Source organism: Canis lupus, chromosome 10, assembly GCF_003254725.2.
Source record: "Canis lupus dingo isolate Sandy chromosome 10, ASM325472v2, whole genome shotgun sequence".
NCBI classification, from domain to species: domain Eukaryota; kingdom Metazoa; phylum Chordata; class Mammalia; order Carnivora; family Canidae; genus Canis; species Canis lupus.
In genome coordinates, this window is record NC_064252.1 from 33184249 (window position 1) to 33211600 (window position 27352).

The following is a 27352-nucleotide window of genomic DNA, read 5'->3' on the forward strand; positions in this document are numbered from 1 at the left end:
CGTGAAAAAAGTGAAAAAAGCGAATGGGAGAATAGCGCATAATATGATCCCTGCTGTGCAAATGTCTAGAAAGAGGATGACAAAATTGATATTAGTGGTAATTTCAAGAGAGAGAATTTCGGGGCTATTGATTGTGTGTGTGTGTGTATTTAGCCATTTTATTGAGGTATAATTGACATACAATAGCTGCGCATATTTAAAATATACAATTTAACACGTTTTGGCATACATGTACCCTATGAAGCCGTCACCACAGTCCCAACGAATATATTCATTGTCTTCAAAAGTTTCCTCCCATCCCCTCCCTATCACCCTTCCCTGTCCCCTATCTCAGGCAACCATTGATCTACTTTCTGTCATGAAAAGTTTGCATTTCCCAGAATTTTACATAAATGGAATCGTGTAATATGTCTTATTTTTGGTCTTGCTTCTTTCATTGAAGCACAATTAGAGATTCATCCACGTTGCTAAGAATATCAATAATTGATTCCTTTTAATTGCAGAATAGCATCACAATTGTATGGATGTATCACAATTTGCTTATCATTCATCTGGTGATGGACATTTGGATTGTGAATAGTTTTGGGCTATTCCCCCAAAAACAAAACAAAATAAAACTGCTAGGAACATTTGTGCACCAGTCTTTGTGTTTGCATATGCTTTCATTTCTCTTGTGTAAATACTTGAGAGTGGAATGTTTAGATCATATGAAAGGTGTAACTTTTTAAGAACCTGCAAAGTTGGTTTTCAAACTGGTTGTACCATCTTATATCCCACTAGCACTGTATGAACATTTCCATTTGTCTATATCCTTGCCAGTATCTGGCATGATCAGACTTCTAAATTTTAGCTCTTCTAATGGATGACTTAAATTTTCATTTCTTTAATGATTAACAATGTACATTTTTCATGTACTTATTTGCCATTTGTAGATCTCTTTTGGTGAAGTGTTTATTCAAATTTTTGTGGACTATTGACATTTATATTTCACTTTATACTTCATAAAGTTTTAAATTTTACAGGGAGCCTATATCTCTTTCATTATGAAAAAAACTAATTTAAAACATCTCAACCCAGAGTACAGCAATAATTACGATTTGAACTTTAAACTTAATAGTAGTATATTATACTAGGGTAAAGTCAAATCCTTATTATGTCTTTAAAAGATGATACATTTGGTTTCCAGTTTCAAATTATTAGGAAAAGACCTCAAAACCATTATGATTCTTATTTCCACTTACTAATGCATTTGAGAGATACCATGAGTTTAGCCTCCAATGAACCTGGCTTCAAACTCCAGGCCTTCTGCTTATCAGCTGGGTGATCTTGGGCAAATTCTCAGAGCTTCAATTAAAAAAAAAATAACATGTCACTTATCTCATAAGTTCATTTTGAGGATTAAATCTGGTATATTTAGCACAATAACTAGCATGTAAAATGTGTTCCACAAATTAGAACTTCTATGGCAAGCAGCTTGAGTATCTTGACAACCAGTTGTTCTATGCTCAGAATTCAAGCTAAGGCTAAAATAAAGCACAGTCACAGTATTTTGTAAAGGAACTGTTGAAACCAGTGTCAAGAGAGGCAACATCCTTTGTGATAACAGAGATCACCAGCCCTCCCCGCGATCCCTGTTTATTTTTAAAAGAATCTGAAAGAGCTCTGGTTTGTATTTGGTTGTGAAAGGGGGGAGGGAGAACAGGAAACAGGAAACTTAGGTTGAAAATGGACTTGATTGAACATTCAGCACATGTTGACTTGCTTTGGAGAGGCTTCAATATCCTCTGTTGTTCAACCCCCCAGATGGTCTTAGAGACGCTCATGGTACCCTGCATGTGGTGCAGAGTTAAAGGGCTGCATGTTCCACATTGGAGTTATGGTCAAGTTAGGGTTATTGAGTTAGTGTCAGTCATAAATTACTGTATATTGTGTAATGCAATGGAAAGAAACTTGGCAGCCACAGCCGAAGAGAAGCTTTTGGAAGGGAAATGAGAGGAATACCAGCTGAACTAATGGTGGCTAGAGAAAGGAACTCAGAACTTGAGACTCCTGCATGTCTGGCCTTGCATCTCTAAGAGGCCCAAATTTATAGGCTGCTCTATCCCCTTGAGCCCCATGGCTCTTTGCCTCCTCCTCTGTTAATAGCACCAATGGTCTGCTCTGGCAGCTACCTGTTCTGTAAACTACGTATTCTTAAGGAACTTATTAATCAAGTTCTTCAAGATTATTGCTTGTGTGTTTTTCCAAATTTGCATATCTTCAGCATCTGGCACAAAGCACGTTCTCAATTAATTGTATATATTTAAGTGTAATAGAGGAAGATAAAATGTTTGCTGTCCACCAACACAACAGTCCAAGAAGAATGGATTAGTTTTCCGTGAAAGGTCCTATCGACCAGCTGGGCACCTGGAAAGGTCAGGAGCTGAGTCTGGAGGTTGGGGCCTCAATGAACAGGATAGCTGTGCATTACAGAGAGAAGAGTTGGGAGTAGGATGCAGGCTGAGGGTGGGGTAGGAAAGCACTAGGGAGGCAGGGAAGGAGGGAGGGAGAGGATTAAATGAGATAGTCATAGAGCAAAGCAGCCAATAAATAATGCTTCTCAGGGCCTGGTAGCCAAAGGGTTTGTTTTGTTTTGTTTTCTCAGGGATATTTAATATTCACGTTGAAGTTGTTTGAGTTTCAATGGTGTAAACCTCTCTTTGCCCTCCAATATCCTTGATAAAGTGTACCTGGTCGGATGGCCTTGTTGTGTGGGTTCATTGTAAAAACCAAGGGAGGGGCTGATTTTCTATCTGGGTCAAGGGCAGAAAAGTGAGACTGTTTCCTGAATGAACTGGGTCAGTGGAACCAAGAGTTGGAGGCAGCTGCAGCCATGACAAAGTAAGCTTATGAAAGTAAGAGGAAATCTTGGGGAAGGCTTTCCAACTTCCCTTAGGACATGAATTTGGGAGTCCTGGCTTGGTTTCTCTTATGGTGCAGAGAGATCATGGCTGAAGTGTACTGTGCAAGTGAGGAAGAAAAGAACCAGAGTGAGGAGAAGGTGCCCTTCCTTCCCTTAGGCTTTCTGATCTATCTGAGGGTGTAACTGCTAGCCACGAAAAGATCGCCAACAGTGCAGGACAGCCTATGACCTTGTGGGAGTCAACGTCAGGGTTAAGAGTTTAGGCACAGGAAGCAGAAGTTTCTCACAAAACAGGTAGGCCTTGAATTGGCCTTGAGGGATGAATCTCCAGCTTAGAAAAGTTTAATATCTGTATTTATATATAGCTATATGTAAAATATTTACCTATTTTCTTCTCTTATTGAGGAGAGTGGAGTGGACATCAAACAGACCAGGCTCTAAACCCTGGCTATCTGCTGTGTGACTTGGGGTGAGATACTTAAGTTATCTGAGCCTTGATTTCTCCATTCGTAAATTGGAGTAAATGAAAGTACCCACCTTGGGGGGTCGCAGGGAGATTTAAGTAAGATAATCTGTGCAAAGTTCTCTGGATAGGGCCTGGCGTAAGACAAACACTGAGCAACACTCACTAAGTCATATCCATTTTTATGTAAGATGGTTGAACACAGCTTGGAAAATACAGAGAAAAGCAGAACTAAAAGCCTTCAGTAGTTTCACCACCCAAACCAGAAAACCACAGTTAAAACCTGGGACCATACTTTTGTAGTTTTTTATTGGTGCAGAGCATGGTTTGACCTTTTTTCTTTCTGGGATTGCCATTCTGAATATAAAAGTTAAATCTTAATTTTTACTTAGTTAACATATGATTTTTTTCTGTCTTATTATAATCCCTTCAAAACATTTTTTGATGACTGTGATACATTATAATGTTGTATTATAATTCACTTAGTCATTCTCTTATGGTTAGACATTTGTGTGGATCCCAGGCTTTTCTCCCCCTCCTCCCTATTCTGAATACAAGTCAGTATATAAACCCTTTCTTTTGTTTTATATTATTTCATTTTTTTAAAAGATTCTATTTGTTTATTCATGAGAGACACAGAGGGAGAGAGAGGCAGAGACACAGGCAGAGGGAGAAGCAGGCTCCCTGCGGGGAGCCTAATAGGGAACTTGATCCCAGGACCCCAGGATCACACCCTGAACCTGAGGCAGATGCTCAACCACTGAGCCACCCAGGTGCTCCTGTTTTGTATTATTTCTTTAGAAATGATTCTTAGACATAAGATCACTCATGTAGCCTTAAGGTATCAACAGTTGTGATCCTCCCACTTACTGTCAAAAGAATCCTGCGGACACCTGGAGGAGGGGCTTTCCTCTGTGGCCTCTTCCCTTGGATCCTTCTTTTTTGCCTCTTTTCTACGATGGGGCATGGGATAACCAGAGGCATGGGAACATTGTTGGATCATCTTTGCCAGTGGGCAGAGGCACCAGGCAGAAAGAAGTCTGGAGGTGGGTGTAGTGTCTCTTGTTTCGGCCAATCTGTTGAATGTAGTCTGAGAGAAAAGCTGACCCAGAGCGTGGACGCCTGGAAGAGGTCTGGGCATACTGTATATTTTTTTTTACTCTCTTTTCTCCCCAGTGGCAAGCAGGCTTGGGACGACACACTGCACCCCCTCCTGCCGGGGCTTCTGGCTAGGTTCAGAGGCAAACATATTTTCTCTTGGGATCTCTTTCTCTGTGGCTGCATCTCATCCAGCATGGATGGATATGCACCATGTCACCTTTCCTTGCAAAATAACTTACCCAATATCCAGGTCAGTGGAAAAGGCTGCTCTCCTAAGTGTCCAGCTATGATCCTTGCAGAACAGCTTCATGCATAGCCTAAAGCCCAGTTAAAAATAAAACTCCCTGTGGCTTTGGTCTCTCTTGGGGACCACCTGGGGAGGGTTTTTCATTTATAAACTGGAGATAAAAGTCTCAGGTAGGATTTGGGTCTCAGCAACCCTGGCTGCATTGTCCAACATTCTCTGAATTGCTAGTGACAGAAATCCAGTACAGGTACCTTAAGGAAAGTGGTGTGCTGGTAAGTATTTAACAACTGGCTCTTTGGGGGGGAGAGGGTGTTGGGGGCAAGGGTAAAAGCCCTGATTTGCAATGTTTTCAGATTTCCTTGGGCTAGAAACTGAGGCTATAGAGTAGGTATCTCTATCAGGGCTAATTTCAAGCTCCAACTGGTTAACACCCAGTTCCTGAGAAGGTCACAACAGGTTTTCACAAACCAGAAGGAGCCTAGTCTGGTACACTCAGGGTGGAAGAGACAATCAGCTCAGGTCATCAACTACACACAGAAAATGACCTCAGGGGGATCTCTGGGTGGCTCAGTGGTTTGGCGCCTGCCTTTGGCCTAGGGCACGGTCTTGGAGTCCCGGGATCGAGTCCCGCATCAGGTTCCTTCCATGGAGCCTGCTTCTCCCTCTGCCTATGTCTCTGCCTCTCTTTCTCTGTGTCTCTCATGAATAAATAAATAAAATCTTGGAAAAAAGAAAAGAAAATGACCGCGGGAATGATGGGGATCAGGGAGTCTAATGCCAACAGGATTCTCTGCAAAACAACTTTTTTTTTTTTTCTATTACAGATATACTCTCTCCATGTTTTCAAGAGACACAACTACTGGCAGTTTCTAGAATCCTGTCCTTCACTGATTCACAACCAGAGAAAAAAGGGGGCTTCTCTTCCAGACAGGGCTGGTTTGAAGAAGCCCAGTGAAGGTTGACCAGGGTAGGCATGTTGTTTGAGAATTGTGGGTTCTGTTAGAAGGGGGGGTTCAGTTGCTGGGCACACAAAACCAATAATTCCCATTACACTAACCATCTGGATACCATTGGAACCTGGCTCCTATTTCTACTAGCCTTCAAAGTGCTGAATCAATGATAGCATGAAGAAGCTGTTTCACCCTACCTGCCTTACCATTATATTTTATAATTTTTTAAATTTATTTTTATTTATTTATTTTAAAGATTTTATTTACTTATTCATCACACACACACACACACACACACACACACATAGAGAGAGGCAGAGACACAGGCAGAGGGAGAAGGCTCCATGCAGGGAGCCTGATGTGGGACTTGATCCTGGGGCTCCAGGATCACGCCCTGGGCTGAAGGCGGCACTAAACCCCTGAGCCACCCGGGCTGCCCTATAAATTTTTTTTTTTTTTTTAAATCTCAGCTCATTTCTTAGATACAAATAAGAACCCATCAGGTCTTTTCTCCCTTCTTCTTCTTGAATGAGCCTTTGGCCCTGCTTCATAGCCTTTGGGATGAACAGATGCAAGACATTTCCAGAGAAAACATGCAAATATATGTCAGGATGAGAAATGAAAAGAAGTTCAAGTGTCTGTTAGTTTCAGAGGTTTCAGACACCTTCAGAGAGGCTGTACCTTTTTGGATAGGAACCCTCCTTTCTTAGAGAAATGGAAAGAAGCTTTGAACAACACAAAGGCCTTGCCTTCATAAGCTTGGCAGAGGCAAAATCTGACTTTACTCTAGGCCTTTTCGGCTCAGTAGCAAAGAGAATCCCAGGTCCTGGGCCGCTTAGCTTGTAAACCAAGCACAGCTATTGTGAAAATCATGCAGGCAGAGTCACTTTTATGAAAGAAAATTCTCACGCAAATCTGTTTACAGAGCAAAGAATCTTTCTCCAGAATGGAAAATGCCATTACTTCTCAGAAGATCCACCTGCCTTAATTTCATGTCATTGGTATTAATTCAGCAGTTTGACAAATATTTATTGATATCACTTCTGTTTGACAAGTACTTTGGAACTGGCCTCTACACCGTATTGAAAACTGGTTTTCTGTGCCGACCTGCATACAAGTTGACACCAAATATTTATTTTTTGGGTGCTAATCTTCAGTCCTTGGAGGAATGCTAATGAGAATGCTAATCCGTATTCTTTGGAGGTCACTCATCCAAGGCACAGGATGAGTGGACAGGGAGAGGAGTTTGGAATCAGAAGCATGTGTCTCACACCTGGACTCTCGATGGGGACAAGCTGTGTGACTTTAAGACAATGGCTAAAACACCCTGGGCCCATGCCTTACTTTTCTCTAAAATGAGAATGTCTTCCTTACTCTTAAGGTAGTGTTCTCTTTCTGGGAGAGCAGATGTGGTGGGTGGAAAGAAGACACACCTTATTTATTTTAGAAGAGAGAAACTTGCATGGTATCAGAGAAGAAAGAGAAAGAGGCCAGCCTGCCCATGGGGAGGGTGTGTTTGGGAACAAGAGGTGACCCTGGGTCAGTGGAGGAAGGGCCTTGCTGCTTGGTATACGGGTCACACACCAAAAGCCCAGGCTTTGAGATGTGGTCTTGGAAGTCTCTGCATGGTGGAGGGGCTTGAGCAGCGGGGTGGGAGATGAGTACGCCAACAGTCACGGAGCAACGGAGTTGAAAGCTTTCTCTGAGTGCTTGTCCTTGCCTTCGCTTCTGACAAATAGGTCAAAAGAAGGGTGCTATTTCTTACATTTGAAGAACAACAGGACCTAGGCTTATTGGAGCAAGAGGGCCTTAAGTCATTAAAGATCTGCCTAAGAGACTTAATATCTCCTGGCAGACAGAGGTTCAGAGAGGAGTTCATTAGTTTCTTACTGACTCAATCTCTTCCACAGGCTGGACAGATCTCCTGAATTACTGTGATAATCACTGTGTTTGAAAGCTTCCTGATGAGCACCTAGTGGCCTCACTCTCATCCACCCCTTTCTAGGGGAAATCTTGTCCCAGGCTGAGCTGGGTTGTAAACAGCAGGACCCTAGTTCTGCCTGCTGGGTCCCAGGTAACAGCCCAAAGCTGATAAGCCCAGCACATGCTGCTCCCCTCTGGGGGTCCCTATGAAATGAAGGTGCCTAGGACTGATCAGAATTCACAGGATCTGAACTGCTGGACTCCCCTCTTTACATTTTTGAAGGTTGAGGGGAATTCAATCAGAGCAATATAGTACTGCATTTACATACAATTCTGGTATCATTTTGGGACCTAAGATTTTCAGAGCGAAAGGCCAATGCAAGGAAACAGTAAGTCTCCAGTGCAGTTAAACATCGAGAGATAACCAGATGTTAATGGTTAGGGACCCAGCCTACACAGGTCAGCGAGATTCAGTTCACCAGGCAGTTACTGAGCTCTTACTAGGCACGGGATCTTGGGCTGGATACTGGTGGAGGTGGTGGTGGTGGGAGAATGCAGAGATAACAGTGGTAATGACAATGAGGAAAACAGTAGCATGTGCTGAGCGCTGACTGTGTGCCAGGCATTGTGCTCATTTGTTTATTCCCTATGTAGTAGGAGCTCCATAAACACTTGGTGAACTACTCACTCGTCTCAGCTACACTGGCCTTCCCTCTGCTCCTCAGATGCACCTCAGGGCCTTTGCATTCATTCTTTTTTCTACCTGGAAGGCTCTTTTTCCAGATATTTGCATGGCAAGCTCCCATACCTCCTTGAGGTCTTTACTCCAATGTCACCCTCTCAGTGAGGTCTCCTTGACCATCTAAGCTAAAATAGCAATCCCAATCCCAAAGCCTTCCTTTCCCTTAGCACAGTCTAACATACTGACGTGCTATAGCCTGGTGTCCCTTGCTGGTATGAGAGCTCCACAAGACAGGGATTTTGAACTGCTTGTTCATTGCTGTAGCCCCCTTGCCTAGGTCAGACGCTCAGATTTGTTCAATGTGTGAATCAAGTGAAAATCATACTTTCTGGGTCAGTTGCCCATGCAACAATAAGCTCTAAGGATAGCACGGTGAGCGCGGTGAAATGAAGCCCAAGAGGTTTTGCCCTCTAGAGATCCGTGGCCTGGCGGTTTTGCCCTCTAGAGATCCGTGGATATTACCCTAATTACATAATGATCTCCCTTCTGCTGAAACAGAGCATGCTGGGTGCTTTACTGATACTTCTTTCACTGAAATCTTACCACAGTTCTAGGCCATTGGTGGTACTGTAAGACAAAGTTTATGGATGCTATTTTAGTTTTTTCTAGTGCTGAAAATATCCAGCAAGGCTCTGAACTATAGAGGGGCTGGCTTTATTTAGTTGGCACACATTAATGGTAATTATGTATATGAAGCTTACAGTTATCCTGGTCTCTTTTGTATTTGTTATCTCCCATGAATCCTGCAAAGTATCTATCCATATTCCTCTATAAATGAAGAAACTGAGGACCAGAGAAGTTAGATATATATTTTAAAAGATTTTATTTATTTATTCATGAGAGACACAGAAAGAGAGAGAGGCAGAGACACAGGCGAGGGAGAAGCAGGCTCCATGCAGGGAGCCCGATGTGGGACTCGATCCCGGGACTCCAGGATTACGCCCTGGGCCAAAGGTGGTGCTAAACCACTAAGCCACCCAAGGATCCCCAAGAAGTTAGATATCTTTCCAGAACCACACAGCCTAGTAAGTCTTCCAGATAGGACCAAATCCAGTCCGTATCCTTACCACTCTCATTCTGAAGAGGCACTCAAATGATGGAGGGACTGAAGAGGTGAGGGCACAGGTGGTCAGGGACTAGATTTTTCTGGAAGGAGGCTGCTGGGGCTGGGGAGAAGAGCTTGAATGAACAAAGAGCAAAGGCTTGCAGGTGGCTGTGGGGCAGGGGGGGTGTATTCCCACACCCTCATCACACACACACACACACACACACACCTGGTCATTGTGCTCTGACTGTGATAAAGAGGTGTGGGCGATTTCTTGAGCAGAGCTGGGGCAGGAGTGAAAATGCTCTTGGTGGAGCAGGATTTTTACAGCAACTTCTCTATCCCATTCACTAAACCATGCACCTCTTGTGTTTATTTGGTTAAATTAGCAACACGTTTGTTACATGCTATCTGAACCTATCATAAAACATTGCATTTCCACATTTTACCCACTTCTACTAAACGTTCAAAACTTTGAGACTTTCCTAATAATCTATCACCTAAAGAGTGCGTACTCTGACAGTGAGGGATGCTGAAAATCAAAGAGTATTGTATGTCACATACTGTTGTATCCACGTAATTATCCATCCATCCATCCATCCATCCATCCATCCATCCATCCATCCATCATGTTTTGAGTGCCTCCCACAATCTGGGCAAACTGCCTAGCACTAGGGATAAGAAAAGGAGTCGATCAGTCTTTAGCCGCAAAGGTCTAGTGTAGATGACAGTACATGAACAGGCAATCACAATACACCCTGGTAGATGCTATGATCGTGGGGGTTGCGACAGCACCAGGGAGGGACATCTTATCCAGGTTGGGGTGGGGGCATGAAAAGGGTCAAGGAAGCTGAATTACTTAGAGAATATGGCAAATTAGGGCAACTGAAGGAAGGCTACACTGAGTAGGAAGGGATTTGAGGGAGAAATGAAGCTAGGGAGAGAAGCAGGGGTCAGATTGTGAAAATTTTTAAAATATATACATTTCTTCTATTTTTAAATTTTCCTATAGCACACCCAAGGAGTGAAACGTGTCCACCAGAAGCATGATGAGAGGGAGCAGTTGTAGAGGTGAATTGCCAGTGTCAGGGTGAGAGATAGCCCTGTCCTTCCTGTTTGAGACTCATGATGCTCATTAAACCTCTAGATTTTATCAGAAGGCCTTGGATAAATTATCCCATCAGACTAGGTTTGTTTTCTTACCTGTCTATACACTCATGTGCTAATTGGGAGTGTGAGCACTCAGATCCTAACTCCCTAGATTCTAGTCTTGACTCCTACCATTCTCAAGTTGTATCATCTTGTACAAGTTGTCTACTCTTGCCTATAAACTGGATCAGTACTACTGTGGTGCCTCCATTAAAAGCTCATTGAGGATGGAAGTAATCATCCTCTTGGTCATCCCCATCCCCATCATCATCGCCATCATTCCCAGTATCATGATGATGATACTGAAATTCTAGGTCATTCTTCACTGAGGGTCCTACCCTCACTGCCCTCCTGCCCCCCACCTTGTGGTCTTCTTATGAGAGGGAAGGCCCTATGTAGAGGGATTTCATTCATGTGAAATTCATAACATTTACTGAGCTCCTACTATGTGCCAGACATGATGTTCTAGGTGCTAGGGAATACAAGAGTGAGCTAAATAAAGTTTCCAGGCATGCAACTTACTAATGAGAAGAGACAGATAATAATAATTAAATAAGCAAATACATAGTTTGTTAGAGAAAAATGAAGCAGAAGAGACAGTGTCTCGGCTTGTGCAGTTGTTATCTTCTATGAGATGGTCAAGGATGAGCTCACCTAAAGGTGACAATTGAAATGAGGATGTGGAGGACCTGGGGGTGAAGTTCATCGAACACAGAAATTACGAAAGGCCAGAGGTGGGACATACCTGATGTATTGAGGAGCAATAAGGAGGTTGGTGTGGCTGCATGTCAGTGATCTAGGGGGTAAGAGGGGCTAGCATCAGAGAGGCAGCAGCAGGCCATATCATGGGGCCTGTGGAGATCATTGTAAAAACTTTGCCTTTGACTCCATCTGACTTGAAAAGTCACTGGGGGGTTTTAGAGAGAAGTGTGACATGACGTGCCTTAACTTTTTAGGGACTGCTCTGGCTTTTGGATTGAAGACAGACCACAGGGAGCAAGTCACTTAGCAGGGAGGCCAGTGTGAGCTGGCAGTGACTTGGAGCGGTGGCAGTGGTGCAGATGGCTAGAAATGGGAAGTACTGGATAGATTTTGCAGGTAAAGCCCACAGGGTTTGCTAATACGTGCATTGGTCGTGGGGGTGGGTTGGGGATGGGTAAGAGAAAACACAGAGTCTAGGAGGCTTCCTGAACAACTGGATGGATGTTACTGTTGGAATGGGCAGACCAAGAGGAGCAGCGGTGGAGGAGAAAATCACTTGAATGTTCACATTGCTTCTGCAAGGGAAGTACCTTGGCTATGTTCCATAAAAACTGGGGCTGAGTGAGGGGAAGCTCGTGGTTTATAAGCCACATATGGTGCTGTGAGCTCTGAGAAAGGAATCCCCTACTGCACAGAGAGGCAGTATTTGGAGTTGGGGAGGTCCCGGGGGAGGGAACCACTGAGACTGTGCCCCAGCACTCCAGAGCCAAATACAAAGAAGGCCCCCACTTCTAACATACACCCTGTTTGCTGGGCATTTGGGACCATGTCTTGGCCTCTGAGGGGGTCAACCTGGCACTGAGAAGCAATCAATAGTAAGTAATAGGGGCTTTCTTAGGCACTCCAACAGAAATACAGAAACCCAGAAGGGCTGCAGGCCTACAAATCTCTTTCTTATAATTTATGTTCTGCACAGACTGAGCATGTTAAGAAGTGTCTTCACACAAGCTGAGGGAGAGGAAGAGATGTCTCCAGCTCTTCCTCTTTTCCACCCACATTTCCTGACCATCTAATACACTTGAGGGGGGGAAGAGGAGGACAAGGGATAGAGGTGAAAAAAATCAGGGGGAAAAGCAGGGAAACCTCCTGCCCATGCATGCAGTGCTGACTGAGATGATGGGCTAGAGGAATGGAAATCCCCCAGCACCACTGCTGCCTTCCTGGCCTAGAGGATGTACCTCCTAGACCAGGCACCCAAGCCCCCTTGGGGTAGTCAAACTCCACAGTGGAACCACGCTTCAGAGGAAACACTGCCCGCTTTCTCAGGTAAAACACATCAGAGCCTGTGGTCTCTAAGCCACATATGGTGCCGGGAGTGCCAAGAAACAATGATGAAAGAAAATGGTTGAAATCTAGACATAGAAGCTCTGTGCCGCTCTGCTTTTGCTCGGAGACTTGGCAAGTTATATTAGCTGCCCGCTATTCATTGAGCCCTGCTCTGTGCCCTGTATCCTGCACTGTCTCTAGGTGAGGTAGTTCTTATCACCCACCTCTCACAGATGAAGACACAGAGGTTCAGAGAGGTCACACTCTCCAGTCCATCACTGGAAGCTAAATTTGAACCCACAGAGGTCTATTTTGGAGGCTGGGTCTTAACCATTAGACTTCACAACCTCCCAGAGGAAAGGGTCAAGAGGGAAACGCTGAATATGGCAACACTCCCCTCCCCCACCTGTTGTTCTCCCCATGCTCAGCAGAGGCAGAAAATTGAGAAACCTTCCATGCTTTCTGGCCTAAGGTCTGTATCAACTTTAAAAAAACGTTAAGGTTTAATTATTTCAGATACCAGGGGTGACAATTTTTCTCTAGGAAATAGATTAATAGAAAAAGAAAGGTCTTTAGAGATGCAGAAGAGCTGACCTTGAACTCCAGAGAAAGTGCACTCCTCAAAGGTCACAGGTTGGTGGCAAATCCTTAGTTAAAAGGGCAGTGCTCTTGCCTCCCAGGTCGGAGTGTCAGGGGGCTCGGTTGGGGGCAAAGCTGCATTGCAGGTTATCACTGCCTTGACAGATGACTGCCTGCAGGAGGATGACACAAGCTGAACTCGGCCAGACAGTTTTTAAACAAGGCTCTTCTAGCACCTTCTGATGAGTTAGTCTCTGCCATCTCCTCCCCTGCCCCCCCCCCCAGGTCTGTGTTCTTTTGAACTAGAAGATTCCTAATATTTCTCCTTGTATTTAGCTGAAGTGGATCCTCCTCTCTGTCTGGGGCAGATGGTTGTATTTCTAGTTCAGAACCTGCTGTAATTGACTCTGGCCTCCCACACTAAAGTGACTCTTCTGCCTGCCTGGTGGCTTCTACCGACTTCTGTGACCTGGACCCATTCCACCCAGTTCATCTTTTTCTTCCCTAGGTCGTGACATGTACTACTTCTTGTCAGACTGGAGTCCTGGGCTCACCCTATTTCTGCCACAGAAATATCCTCCCTGCTCTCCTCCTGTGCAAACCCATTCTTCAAGACGTTGCTCAGACCTTCATGCCCCAGATTTCCCCATGCACTACAGCCCTGTGATGTGCTTGCCAAGCTCCCTTTGCATTTATTTTCTCAAGTACATAATTTGGCCCTCAACATGGTTTCTGCACATTCCTCTAAATGTAACACAGACCCCCGAAGGCAGACCCCACGTGTTTATTGGTTCACTAGAGATTTTTAAAAGCACCTTATATGGTGAGATACAAAGAGAAATTTAAGTGATGGTTGCTTCTTGTCCTTAGAGGAGGAGGCTAGTACTTCATAGACATCTGTCTGGCCCTCAGTGGACCCTTCACAAAGGTTTGTTATATTGAACTAACATATAGGATGCCCCTTACTGCAACCATCTGCTGTCTCTAAGTGTCATGAGAGGTGGTAATATAGGGAAGGCATCATGACAGAAGAGGTGTTTGAACTGGGCCTTAAGGACAAGGAGTTATTTTAAAAACAGAATTGGCAGAAGAAGGAGCGTTCCTGCAGCCCACTGTCAGGCACACACTGCCAGGCACCGCACATTAGGTTCAGGGGGAAGCACTGGAATCCCTGTGCGGCACCAACTAGCCTTAGTGGGAGTGTGCAGCTGCTCAGCTTCCCTGCCCTCTCTCCTTTCCTGCCCACTCCAATCGTGGTTCAAGTCATAGCTGTGTGACCTGGAGCCAATTAGTTGGGGTGGGGGCTCATGTTCCTTCCAGTAAAATGGGTAAAATAATCCTGCCTTCCAAGGTTTTTGTGAGGTTTGAAGAACATAGAACATATTTAAGTTGCTAAATGCAGAGCATGGCGATCTATTTCCTTCTGCCCTAGTAGGGGTGACACCCCACTGCGCGTCCCTCTCCCTGTGACCCCGCAGGTCTCCCAGCACACAGCACCGACCTTCCGGAGGGGCTGGGGCCAGACTGCAAGGCCCCTAAAGAGAAAGTGGGGCTGAAAGAGCTTCAGAAAAAAAAGTAAACAGCATTGACAGTGGACTGACCGGGCTAAGGGGGATGCTCAATAAATGTGTTTCCTTGAATAGATTTTCCGCAGCCAGAGAATCTTTGCTGACTCTCCCTCAACAGGCCTCCCGGAGCCAACTGAGTTCTCGACAGCTCGGTCTGCCTCCGCCTTCAAACCCCAGGAAAGAGTCAGGGCCCAACTCCGGCCAGCTTGGGGGTGGGGTGGGATTTCCCCAAGTCCCAGGAGGAAAGATGTGGGGGTGGTCCGGCTCCCACCTCCTTACCCCACTCCCAGGGGCAGGGCTCTTGGGCGCCGCCCCCCCATCTTCTCGCTCTCAATAGATCAAAAGGAGGGGGACTCGAATTTGGCCGACAGCAAAAGCTCAACCCCAGCTCTCCTCCCTCAGAGGCGCCCGGCCACCCCCACTCGGCCACCCCCACTCGTAGCCGGCTCGGTCGCCAGCTCCGGCCCCCACCGACCCGGCTCTGCGCCCCTCCCCGTGGCCACCTCGACTCCGGGCCAGCTGCCCTCCCTACTTCGGGCGCCTCCTGCTCCCTCCCACTCGGCCACTTCAGACGCCTGCCCCTGCCTCGTAGATCCCCCTGGGACACCCTCCTCGCCACCTCGGAGCCGTGGACCCGCTGGGACGCCCTCCCCCAACCTCCCCCCACCTCCCCCCCACCCCAGCTGTCTCAGACCGCACTCGGCCACCACCTTCCACTGGGCTCCCCCCACCCCCGCCTCTAGGCCCCGCGGCCCCGGCTAGGACACCCCCCGTCCCCCCGGGCCCCGCTGGGACGCCCTCCCCCCGCTGGGACCCCCCCGGGACACCCCCCCCGGGCCCCCGCTGGGACACCACCCCCGTCCCCCCCCCGGGCCCCGCTGGGACGCCCTCCCCCCGCTGGGACACCACCCCCGTTCCCCCCCCCCCCCGGCCCCGCTGGGACGCCCTCCCCCCGCTGGGACCTCCCCCCCGGGACACCCCACCCCCCGGGCCCCGCGGCCCCCGCTGGGACACCACCCCCGTCTCCCCCCCTCTCCCCCCCGGGCCCCCGCTGGGACGCCCGCCCCCCGCTGGGACACCACCCCCGTCCCCCCCCCCCGGGCCCCGCTGGGACACCCTCCCCCCGCTGGGACACCCCCCCCCGGGACCCCCCCCCCGGGACCCGCGGCCCCCGCTGGGACACCACCCCCGTTCCCCACCCCACCCCCCCGGCCCCGCTGGGACGCCCTCCCCCCGCTGGGACACCCCCCCTCCCCGCCCCCAGGCCCCGTGGATCTGGGACACCCCCCCCCCCCCCGCTGGGACCCCCCCGGGCCCCGCGGCCCCTCTGGGACGCCCTCCCCCCCCTCCCGCCGCCTCAGCCCGCCCCCGGCCGCCGCCCTCCCCTCGGCGCCCCCTCCCGCGGCCTCGACCAGCCTGGGACGCCCCCAGCCGGTCCGCGTGGACCCCGCGGCGCCCGCCCCCTCCCGCGGGTCGCGGCGGCGGGGGAGGGGCCCGGCGGCCCAGCGTGCGTGGCAGGCCCTGCGGGCTCGGTCTCCGGCCGCCCTTCCCGGGAGGCGGGGTCGGCGCGGCGGCGGCGGCGGCGGCGGCAGGCCCCCTCCTCCTTCCTGCCTGGTCCGGCCTCCTTCCTCGCCGCCCGCCGCTCGCCCGCTCTCTCGGCCGCTCCGACGCCGGCAGCGCCCGCGTGCCGCTCGCCCAGCCCCGGGGGAGCCCGAGGAAGTTTCCGGGCCGCGTGCCCCGCTCGCTCGCTCGCCCCGCAGCCCGCCGCTCACCCGCCGCGCCCGCCATGCCCGCGGCCAAACAAAGGGGCTCCAAGGGCGGCCACGGCGCCGCGAGCCCCGCGGAGAAGGGCGCCCACCCGTCGGGCGGCGCGGATGACGTGGCGAAGAAGCCGCCGCCGGCGCCGCAGCAGCAGCAGCAGCCGCCGCCGCCCGCGCCGCACCCGCCGCAGCAGCCGCCGCAGCATCCGCAGAACCAGGCGCACGGCAAGGGCGGCCACCGCGGCGGCAAGTCCTCCTCCTCCTCCGCCGCCGCCGCCGCCGCCGCCGCCGCCGCCGCCGCCGCCTCCTCGGCGTCCTGCTCGCGCAGGCTCGGCCGCGCGCTCAACTTTCTCTTCTACCTCGCCCTGGCGGCGGCGGCCGGCTTCTCCGGCTGGTGCGTCCACCACGTCCTGGAGGAGGTCCAGCAGGTCCGGCACGGCCACCAGCTCTTCTCCCGGCAGAGGGAGGAGCTGGGCCAGGGCTTGCAGGGCGTCGAGCAGAAGGTGGGTCCCCCGGCTCCCCCGCCCGCGGCCCCGCCGCCCTGGCCCGTCCCGGAGCCCCCGGGGCCCGGCGGCCCCCGGACCCCTTTGTTAATGGCCGCGGAGGACCGGCCCGGGGCTGGGCCGCCGCGAGGATGGGTCGGGCCGGCCGGCCAGGGTGGGCCAAGGGCCTGTCACAGGGCATTAGCGGTGGCCTGTAAGGAAGCCGCCCGGCCCTGGGAGCCCATTCTTTTTGGATTAGGAACCGCCGAATGGGCAGCGTCGTGTGAAAAGGAGGTCGGAAGGGACCTCGGCGCATCCCCGGGAGCCCGGGCAAGGCAAGGCCGCACCTGGGCTGCCCCGCGGGAGACCCCTGAGCTACGCTTTAGTAGATCCCGATGCCGGAGGAGGAAACGCAAGTAATCCTACTCATTGGCCAAGTTCAAATGAAATATTCCCTAGCTTCTGGCCGCCTGTCTGCTAGCGGACCAGTGTCCCCATGTGGGCCTTTGAAGTAATGTGCCAGCTCTAGAGGAAAGGCCCCAGATACTGGAGGGTTCTGGTGAGTAATACCGCAAGGCACATTTGCAAGATGTGAAGAGGGCTTACTCACTATCTAATCATCACAGCAACCCTGGTGGGGAGGGAGCGGTCGTGGCAGTTTTGACTCCATTTTCCAGGCCAGAAGATTGAGGTTTACAGAGATTAAGTGAATTGATAAAGACCCAGGCTGGTGAGACAGACTGTCTAGGCCGCTGCCAGGTTTGGGGTCCCCAGAGGCCTCTCTCAGGTATGGATGGACCCAGCTTTCCCCAGAGCCTCTTCAATTCCACCCTGTCTGTTTTTTTTCCACACCAAGTGCAGCCCCTTCACTCTCACCACTCCTCCTCTGGCCTCCACTAATATTATTGCTCAATGAAACTTGGTTGTATGATAGAAACAAAAAATCCCGCCACCACTTCTGAGCCCGGAACTGCTGCCTCCTTTTCCCAGCATGCTGCCTGCCCTGCCAAGTTTCTATCGACTTTTGTGGAGTGTGCAGGACTAGGAATTTCCTCTTAAGACTGGCAGAGCAACTGGAATGAGTCAGCCTGCTCTGTGCTGCAGGCCAAGGGAGGTGGCTTTTCTAAGGGAATTGAGTAGGCACTGCTGCTTTGCCTATCCTGATGTTAAATCATTCTTAAGAAGCAGACAGACTGCTGGAGTATATAACCACTAGCCTCTCATTTCCCATCTTTCATCCACCCAGTTACCAATCAATCACAGTACTTACTGAATTCTGATAGTGATATGGCTGCATGTTGGCCCCGTGGTGGTGGTGGGAGGGGGGTTCAGAGGTGTAAAAGGTGCAAATCATGTTTGCAGAGCAGCACATAAGTAGGTTTCAGGTAAGGGTCACTGCTGTGTGAGTTCAGAAGAGAGATGTGGCTTAGGCCTGTATCCCAGTGGCCCAGTGCCAGTCTAGACCTAGCTGATGGTCAGTAGCTGTTGAGAGAGGGAGTGGACACAAAGCGAGGGAGGCTATCGAGTATGTTGAAGGGACAGCAGGTGACCGACTGCCCTGCCTGTAGCCAAGTAACGTTTAGAAAGTAGCGAGCCAGGAGATTGAAGTTGAGGCCCCGATGGGGGAGGTCTTGAATATCAAGTTGAAGAAATTAGGGCTTTATTCTCTCTGCTTCTCCCTTGCTTCTCCCTTCTTCTTGGCTCCTGCCTCTTCTCTATCAAAGCCAAGTGCATGTTACATTCTGCTTTGGGCTCACTTTTCCTATCAGCACAGCGAGGGGAGGGCTCCATCCAGATTTTTAAGGATCCACCTGGCTGTCAACTGTTGAAATAGTGATCTCTCTTTTTATTTATTTTTTTTATTTAAAGGCTTTATTTTATTATTTATTCATTCATGAGAGTCACGGAGAGAGAGGCAGAGACACAGGCAGAGGGAGAAGCAGGCTCCATGCAGGGAGCCCGACGTGGGACTCGATCCCGGGTCTCCAGAATCACACCCTGGGCTGAAGGTGGCACTAAACTGCTGAGCCACCCGGCTGCCCTGACCTCTCTTTTTAATTTAGCAGTGTAATCAAGCTGTTACATAAGACCTCGTATTTACTCTGTACTCCTCTTTTTTGACTCTCACAACAGCCCTGAGAGGTGAGCACTAGTAGATCCTCCTCTTGCAGACAAGGGGAGTGAGACACGCGGAGGCAGAGTCACTGCAAGGTTCCACAGCTAGTAAGGGTCAGGGCTGGGGTTCATACTGCAGTTAGCTCCTAGAACACTCCTAACCATTTGTCTGTTCATTTTGTTATCTTGCCCATGCCCCGCCAGATTCATGGTAGGTGTTTCATTAAAGCTTAGTTCAGTGACGTGGAACTCAGAATGTGCCCAAAACAGTATTAAGGTTTGTCATTGTGTGTGGCCACTTTTGTCTACACCTCTGAGGTGGTCGGTAAGTAAGTTATTTTGCTTTGAAGAGTGACGGCTCCTCTAACAGCCTCAGTTGGAGCCCCTTTTTAACTCTATGATGTTAGGTGAGGGGTGGGGTTTGGTTCTTAGCAGGAACGTATACTTATAATATTATTCATAATTAGTACTCCTTATGGTCTAGGCATTCTAGTAAGTGCTTCCAGCCACCTGCAGGCATGTCCCATTTAGTAGCACAGTTTCACAGGTGGGCCAGCTGGGCCTGGAGCAGGTGTGCTACTCGTTGAGGGTCACACACAGACCCTAAGTTGGGGAACTGGGATCGGAGTCAAAGCAGTGTGACTTGAAGCACTCTACTCCCCTGGGTGCTCAACTGGTCTCATTCTGCAGATGCTCTCCGTGTTGGGAAAGCCCCAGGTCTGCTGAATGACCGCAGCCTGGGCATATTCCTCACATGGAATATTCAGTGGGCACAATGGGTGCGGGCTTCAGAAAATGTTGGCAGTTCACTTGAGGCTGTGAAGGGCCTATGTTGGCCTGGCGGATCCAGGGTAGCGTAATGTGATAGGAGTAGGCTTAGGCCCAGGAGGGACAGTTGAATGAGATGAGCAGCTTTTTGTGGAAGAGGGAGTTCTCTGGTTGCATTTCTTTGTTTTTTCATCTCGGCTCTGGAGGAGTCGGGACTCCTGGTGTAGCAGCATCACGTCCAGGCACTCAGTGCACTTTGAACATGCCTCTGCTCCAGCTCCCCCACTAGAGGTTAAGAGCACAGGGTGTGACGTCATATGTTCTGGGATTTTGATGCTCAACATGACCATTTACCAGTCTTCAGATTTGTAAATTGGAAATCAGTGGGAGCCACCAACTCATGAGGTTATTCTGAGGCTGTAATGAGATGATGTCTCTGAAGTCCTTTGCTTATTTTTTACTGTACAGGAAGTGGCCTTTTGAACGTCAGCCACCACTATCTCCCCCGTGCTATGAGCTCCTCAAAGTGTGGGGATCTGTTCTAGCCATTATTTTTCTCTGGTGTCTTGCCCACCATTTAGTGGCCACCCCACATATGTTGGGGGAACAGATGCATCCATTGCATATTGATTATAATGAGGTCTTTGCATGTAAAGATGAGCAGCTCACAGCACCATCAATAGGGGGGTGATTTCTATGTTCTTTTCACAGTGTTGGGGGTTGGTGTGTTTGGTTTCATCCATAATTTTGGATCAAGTCCTCTTCCTGGCCATTTGCAAAGAGCCAGCCCAGGTTGGGTGACAGAGATCAGAGGGGAAATGGACCAGTTCAGTCTTCGTCAGGTTTTGCGCTATTAATCAATTCCTGATTCATTCAGAAAACACTGAATGAATGCCATGTTGCAGGTACTGTGCTTACCCATTTGTGCCTCTCTTCTGAGTGATTACAGAACAGACAGGTGCTGTGATTGAATAACTTAGTTTTGGAGGTGAGCTCTCCTTGGTCCCTTCTCAAATTATCCTTTATGACTCCGGTTATATTTCGTTGAACAGGGAACTTGTCTAGTATTTTGGAATTAGAAAACCTAATTCTAATGTGTCTTAAAATCACAAGACTATTGGAAACCAAAAGGGACTTTAGAAACCTATTTGTTAATAGACGAGGAGTTGGGACCTGGAAAGTGAGTGACTTATTTGTGCTCACAGAGCTGGTTATAAGTGGGGCTGGAACTAGAGTCCAGGCATCCTCTTGTGGTTTCTGTAGCTTTAACCTTTGGCACTGGGCTAAGGGTGGTCTCAGAATCTCCTGACTTCTGAGGTACTCCCAGAAGAAAGATTAAACAGTAATGAAGACTATAGCTGCCGTTGGTTGATCATTCACTATCTGTCAGGCACAATTAAAGCTTTAGATATATTTGCTCCCTTAATGCTTGCAAGATATGCCTAGGAGTCAGATGCTGTTTTTGTTCCCATCCTGCAGCAGAGGCAACCAGGGCACAGATGTGCTGGGTAACTTGCCGAAGATCACATAGCTAGGAAGTGTCCAAGCCAAGATTCAAATGTAGGCAGTCTGGTTCCAGAGCTCATGCTATTTTGTTTTTTCACTTCTTGCCATGGAAGTATTCATGTGTAAACAGAAGAGATCAATATAATGAACCCCAGTTTCAATAATGCTTTTTTTTTTTTTTTCCTATTGTTTCATTCCATTACCACCTCTTCCCTCCCATTTTGTTTTGTTCTTTTGGGGCTGGAGTCAGAGCAGTGTGACTCCATACCTTCTCTTCCACCCCTTTTGGGTGTCCACCTGGTCTCTCTTGTTCTCAGAGCTCTGGGTGTTGGGAAATGGTCCAGGTGTGCCGAATGGCTGCAGCCTGGGCAGAGAGGATGGCCTGTCCTCAGTCGGGAGAATCAGCAGGCAACAGTGGGCGCAGGCCTACAGAAACGCTGGTGGTGCAGGTCCAGGCCCTTTGGAGGGCTGGTGTTGCCCTTGCAGACCCAGTGGATATCAAACCAGGATCAAATTTTGACTGATGCATTAGTTCACCCAAAGTATTCAGGATTTATTTTTAACAAATAGGAGCTCCTTCTTTTCCCTTTCCTTTTGGCAAAACACAATATAGTTAATCCAACAAAGTTAATGGTAATGCTTGATTCTCATTTAATACCTAGTTCAAAATCAGATTTCCCTGACCCCTTAAAAAATATCTTTTTTATAGTTGCTTTGTTTGAGTCAGGATCCATGTAAGTCCACACATTACGTTTGGTTGATAAATCTCTTTTAAACTATTAAACTCTTTTAATAGTTTCCTGTCTTTCCCTCTTTAAAAATGCCATTTAACTATTGAAGATCCTGGTTATTTGTCATGTAGAACTTCCCACATTGTGAGTGTGGCTGATTGCACCCTCATGGTGTATTTTTCTCTTGCATGTTCCTGTGAATTGGTGGTTAGAACTGGAGACTTGAGAGATTCAGAATCTTTTTTTGTTTGTTTTTTCCTTTTTTTTCAAGAAAGCATTTTAGGTAGCTCTGCGTGCCAATAGTCATCGGCCTGTCAGGCTTGGCACATCAAACCAGCACCTGGAGAGTTTCCCAGGTCAGACCTTGGTTAGGGGAGAGTTTATTTAGAATGTGTGTGTCATGGCAAACAGGATCATAATGTGCTCACAAAGCCAGAGAATGCTAAGGGAACATCTGGACCACAGTCATATTTTCTGGTGAGGACAGTGACTTGGTTGGGGCCACACAGCTAGAAGGGGCAAGCCAGACACTTGACCCTTGCTCTTACCTCTTAGGCCAGTGTCTCCCATGTGCCTCAGCTTTCTTCCTGTAAAAAGTTGTAAGACTTCCAGTTGCAAGAGCTAGAAACACAGCCTAACTGGCTTAGAGGGAAGGAGGGGGAGAGAGGGAGGGAGGGAGAACAAGAGCATACTGACTGAAACAAAAAAGTTAAAGAGCAAATTCCTTCAGGTACAGCTGTGTCCAGAGATCCAGGTCGTGTCTTCAGGACCTGGTCTTGCCTCTCTCAGATTTGCCCTCTGGGCTGGCTTGATTCGTAGTCTGGTGTTCATGTGCCAGTCTGAGCCTCTCCGGGCTTCCCTCATCCTATAGCTGGCAATCCCAGTAGAAAAAAGTTTTCTTTACCAGTCGTTTTAACAGGAATCTTGGAATTGACTGGCCGACCTTAGGCCATATGCCCATCCCTGGGCTGATCACTGTGGCTTCGGGAGAGAGGACTCCTGAAGCACTTGGAAAGAGCCTTTAGGTTGGTCCCCCCCAAAATGCATGGACTGTATGTGGAGGGAAGGTTCTCCAAAGACAATTATTGTTCTGTTCCAGAAGAGGGACCTGGAAGCTGGGCAGGCAAAAAAATATAGCCATATTGCATAAAACTCATCAGCTTGTCTCAGCAGTTAACCTGTGGATTTTGGTTACAGGTGCAGTCTCTTCAAGCCACATTTGGGACTTTTGAGTCCATCTTGAGAAGCTCCCAGCATAAACAAGACCTCACGGAGAAAGCTGTGAAGCAAGGGGAGAGTGAGATTAACCGGATCAGTGAAGTTCTGCAGAAGCTCCAGAACGAGATTCTCAAAGACCTCTCTGATGGCATCCATGTGGTGAAGGATGCCCGGGAGCGGGACTTCACGTCTCTGGAGAACACGGTGGAGGAAAGGCTGACGGAACTTACCAAGTCCATCAATGACAACATTGCCATCTTCACCGAGGTCCAGAAGAGGAGCCAGAAGGACATCAACGATGTGAAGGCGAAGGTTGCCTCTCTGGAAGACTCCGAGGGGTACAAGCAGGATTTGAAAGCTTTGAAGGAAGTTGTGAAGGAAACACAGTTGTCTGTGAAGTCCAGAGAAAAGGACATCGAGGCCCTAAGAAGCAGCCTCCAGACCTTGGAGTCTGACGTCTACACTGAAGTCAAGGAGCTGGTGAGCCTCAAGCAGGAGCAGCAGAAGTTCAAGGAGGCGGCCAATTCGGAGCACCTCACCTTGCAGGCCCTCACAGAGAAGCTTCTCCAGTCGGAGGAGGTCACCTCCCGCCTTCCTGAGGAGATCAGGAAACTCAAGGAGGAGCTGCACCACCTAGAAACTGAGGCCCTGAGGCCGGAAGAAGATGGGGCTTATAAAAACTTAGAGTCTTTAGAGGCACTCCAGGAGAAGAGTCAGGGATTGGACTCCAGGCTCCAGACTGTGGAAGATGGGGTAGACGCTGTACAGACGGCCTGTGCACGCCACAGCGAGAACCTGGAGACCCTGCTGGCGAAGAGCGAGGAGCAGGAGCGGCGCCTGGCTACCCTGCAGGAGCACGTGGCCGGCCTGGGCCCCTTGGAGGCTGACACAGGTGGCCTGGCCAGCACGGTGAGGAGCCTGGGGGAGGCCCAGCTCTCGCTCTACAGTGACGTGGAGGAGCTGAAGAGAAGTGTGGGTGAGCTCCCCAGCACTGTGGAGGCTCTCCAGAAGGTGCAAGAGCAGGTGCAGACGCTGCTGGGTCAGGACCCGGCCCGGGCGGCCCCCTTGCCTCAGGACTTCCTGGACAGACTCTCTTCTCTAGACAACCTCAAAGCCTCAGTCAGCCAAGTGGAGTCGGACTTGAGGATGCTCAGGACTGCTGTGGACAGTTTGGTTGCCTACTCAGTGAAAATAGAAACCAACGAGAACAACCTGGAATCAGCTAAGGGCTTGCTAGATGACCTGAGAAATGACCTAGATAGGTTGTTTTTGAAAGTGGAAAAGATTCATGAAAAAGTCTGAATGAATTGCGTGTGCAGGGTGCAGATTTAAAGTCCAGTGTCTCATGACCAAAAAATGTGTTGTTTTCTCCCATGCACCCTACCCTCCACGTTCTTGGCCCCTCTTAAAAAGGGGTGACACCCGTTCCCCGAGCACCAAGGCATTTTAGTTTTGTGCCCAGTTTATTTATGATGATTACCACACATCATTGGTTTCTCAAGTTTTCTGCTTCTGTGTTGAGTGGTTTTCCTCAAGGCCTGGCCCCTGCAAATCAGAGGTATCTTTTAGGAAGGATGTCTCTAGTGTCAGGAGAAGAATGGCTTCAACTGAGGATTAACAGAAGCAGATTAACTATAACCTCAGAAAACCTTGCCTGGCTGGCTGATTTCAAGTTAAAAAAAAAAAAAAGTGGGGTGGGGGGGGGTAGGCACTTTTCTTTTTAATTCTCTTTAAAGAAAATTAATTTTACTTTTTAAAAATACTTCCAGCCAAAGTTTTCATGAGCTGTCACTCACTTCTTGTCTTCCACTTTAAACTGGTTAAAACTCTCAAGTGTCAGCTCTGATTTAGGAGGGGAACAAGACCCTTGGATTTTAATCAGAACCAGCTGCTTGACTTGATGGTCACTTCCCGTGGTGTGGGGTGGTGTCTTTTCCATTTCTGGATCATCCTGTGATCTCAAAGGTAACTATGCAAAGAATCCAGATGGTTCTGAATGTGAAGGCACAACACCACACAGAGACCCCTGTGGCCGACCTGTGTAGGGCCCCCAGATGATACATAGGTTTAGAATCTCAGCAAGGGGACTCCTTGGCTTCTTTCCAGAAATGTGTTATGAGAGCTGTCCACAGAGGCATGGGCTGTCTCCCCCAGAGAATGGAGGCCTAGTATTTTTATTTTACCATGATGTCCTTGAAGAGGTCTGCTGTCAGAGCAGACCCCATCTGTCAGTGAGGAGGAATGTGTGCGTTTTCTGTAGTTTTTTGCTGTTTCCCTTCCAGCTGTACTGTTCTTTTATGGCTGTCTTGCCCTTCAAAAAAGAAGAAAAAAAGAAAAAAAAGAAAAGAGAAAAAAAAGATTTGTTTAGTTTACTGTGAAATGAACTGTATGGCTTATTTACAGTATTTTTAATTCTTAATAAACACTTGAGCTTTGTTACGACTTTTCTAGAGTGGTTGCTTTCTGAGAATTTAGCAATTGTGATGTATTTTGTTGATTAGAAAGATCGGGAAGTTATCAATTTTAAGACTTCGTTTCAATTCTACAACCAAGATGGCCTCACTCTTACGCCTGGGGACAGATTTTTGATTGACTGTTACAGGTCCTCCCCTGACTCCAACTCTTATTAGTCTGTAGAGGGTCTCCACCTCCACTTAACTCTAGAATCCCTGGGCATTTGAAGCAATCCCTGGGCCTGCCCCCAGGGGTCTCAATTCCGTGAATGGAGAGGGCTGGCTCCCTTCGGGTTGCAAAGTGCAGCCCCACTTGAGAACTTTGGTCTTAGACCATCTTTGTGACCTTCAGCCTCCATTTTCCTTGGGAAAAGTGATTTCAGATACTGTTTGTTAAGTCCCTATGTGCTTTGCCTTGTGCTAAGCATTGAATAGGCCCCTGTATCTTCCTAACATTCCCCGGAGCTAGGCGGGCGGCATCATTCCCTGTGTTAGAGGGCCAGCAGGCTGGCAGGCATCACGGGAGATCATTATTAGCTAGGAAGAGGCAGGGCTGAGGTTTGAACCCATCTTGCTCTTTGCTGTGACAGCAAACTCCACCTTCCACCACCACGAGGGTAGGGCCCCTGCTGCCCTGTTCCAGAGCCTGAGGCTGCAGGAGCTCTTCTCTCCCATCCAGGGTGTAGAGGGAGAGGAGGACCTGCATGAACGTGGTCTCCTGCCCTCCAGGAGGGGCCCCTCATCCCTGAACTCTGTATATGTCATTCTGGGTCCCGAGGCAGCATCCGTAAGGTGTCACAACTCCTAGCTGATGTTTTTCCAAAGCAGTTTGCAAATCAGGATGGGCCCTTTATTGGTGTTAGAAATAATTTGTAATTTTATTTTAAAGTAGAAGAGTTGATAGAAAACACTAGTTTAGGAACCAGTTTGGCCCTCCATTGTGGAGGGTGCTGGACGGCCTAAACTTCCAAGCATGGAGAAAATGAGATTCTGGTTTCTTTTCAGGTTGGTTGGTTGTATCAGGCATTTGTCTTGAGACCTTCCTCTTGACACCATTTGTGTAGTCTTTAATCTCAGACTATAGAGTGATTTAATAGATTGTCATGTATTTATTTATTTTTAAAGATTTTATTTATTTGAGCCAGAGCACAAGCAGGGGGAGGAACAGGGAGGGACAAGCCGACTGTGCTGAGCGTAAAGCCTGATGTAGGGCTCAATCCCGCGACCCTGAAATCCTGACCTGAGCTGAAATCAAAAGTTGGACGCCCAATGACTGAGCGTTCCAGGTGCCCCAAATAGGTTGTCATTTAATATTATAACACAAAATCTCTACTAAGGGTTAGAGAAATAACTCAAGTTAAATTCAGAAGGTGAGAAGAAAAAATGCATTATGAATTCACATACTCCTGCCGTGGTGGGGCCGTTAGGGGTCGATCTTACCCCAGGTAACAGTCATAGATCAATCAGCCTTGTTCATGTGTCTGCTCGTTCCTTCACCCAGTGAACACAGCTGAGCCCATGGCCAGACAGAGCACCGTCCTGGGGCTGGCGAGCTCGCAGCTGTCCCCGGGAACTACAGGTGCTATAATCAGGTCTAAGGAGGTACGGGGGGATTGGCCAGT

General features: G+C 48.7%; 1 protein-coding gene and 2 long non-coding RNA genes across 5 annotated transcripts in view; 2 read left to right on the forward strand and 1 right to left on the reverse strand.

Annotated features, from left to right (window-relative positions):
• LOC118350002 (uncharacterized) overlaps nucleotides 1-14773 on the forward strand; it is a 32351-nt gene extending 17578 nt beyond the window's left edge. The window contains exons 2-5 of one of the 2 annotated variants that reach the window (XR_004802925.2): nucleotides 5538-5680; nucleotides 10386-10562; nucleotides 11479-11620; nucleotides 13638-14773. This is a non-coding gene — a long non-coding RNA (uncharacterized LOC118350002). The remainder of the gene's footprint in view (nucleotides 1-5537; nucleotides 5681-10385; nucleotides 10563-11478; nucleotides 11621-13637) is intronic. The other variant, XR_004802924.2, reaches the window with a different exon arrangement.
• LOC118350003 (uncharacterized) lies at nucleotides 257-15330 on the reverse strand. 2 transcript variants are annotated; one of them, XR_004802927.2, is made up of 3 exons: nucleotides 14731-15330; nucleotides 13145-13302; nucleotides 257-1344 (listed from the first exon to the last, which is right to left on the reverse strand). It is a non-coding gene; the product is annotated as an uncharacterized LOC118350003 (long non-coding RNA). The 2 variants fall into 2 exon arrangements; XR_007413510.1 differs by lacking the exon at nucleotides 257-1344 and having other exon boundaries at nucleotides 9135-13302.
• A 988-nt stretch (nucleotides 15331-16318) lies between these two features.
• CKAP4 (cytoskeleton associated protein 4) lies at nucleotides 16319-25719 on the forward strand. Its single transcript, XM_025462047.3, has 2 exons — nucleotides 16319-16960; nucleotides 23257-25719. The coding sequence occupies exons 1-2, from the start codon at nucleotides 16484-16486 to the stop codon at nucleotides 24577-24579; spliced, it is 1800 nt and encodes a 599-aa protein (XP_025317832.2). The 5' UTR covers nucleotides 16319-16483; the 3' UTR covers nucleotides 24580-25719.
• The last annotated feature ends 1633 nt before the right edge of the window (nucleotides 25720-27352 follow it).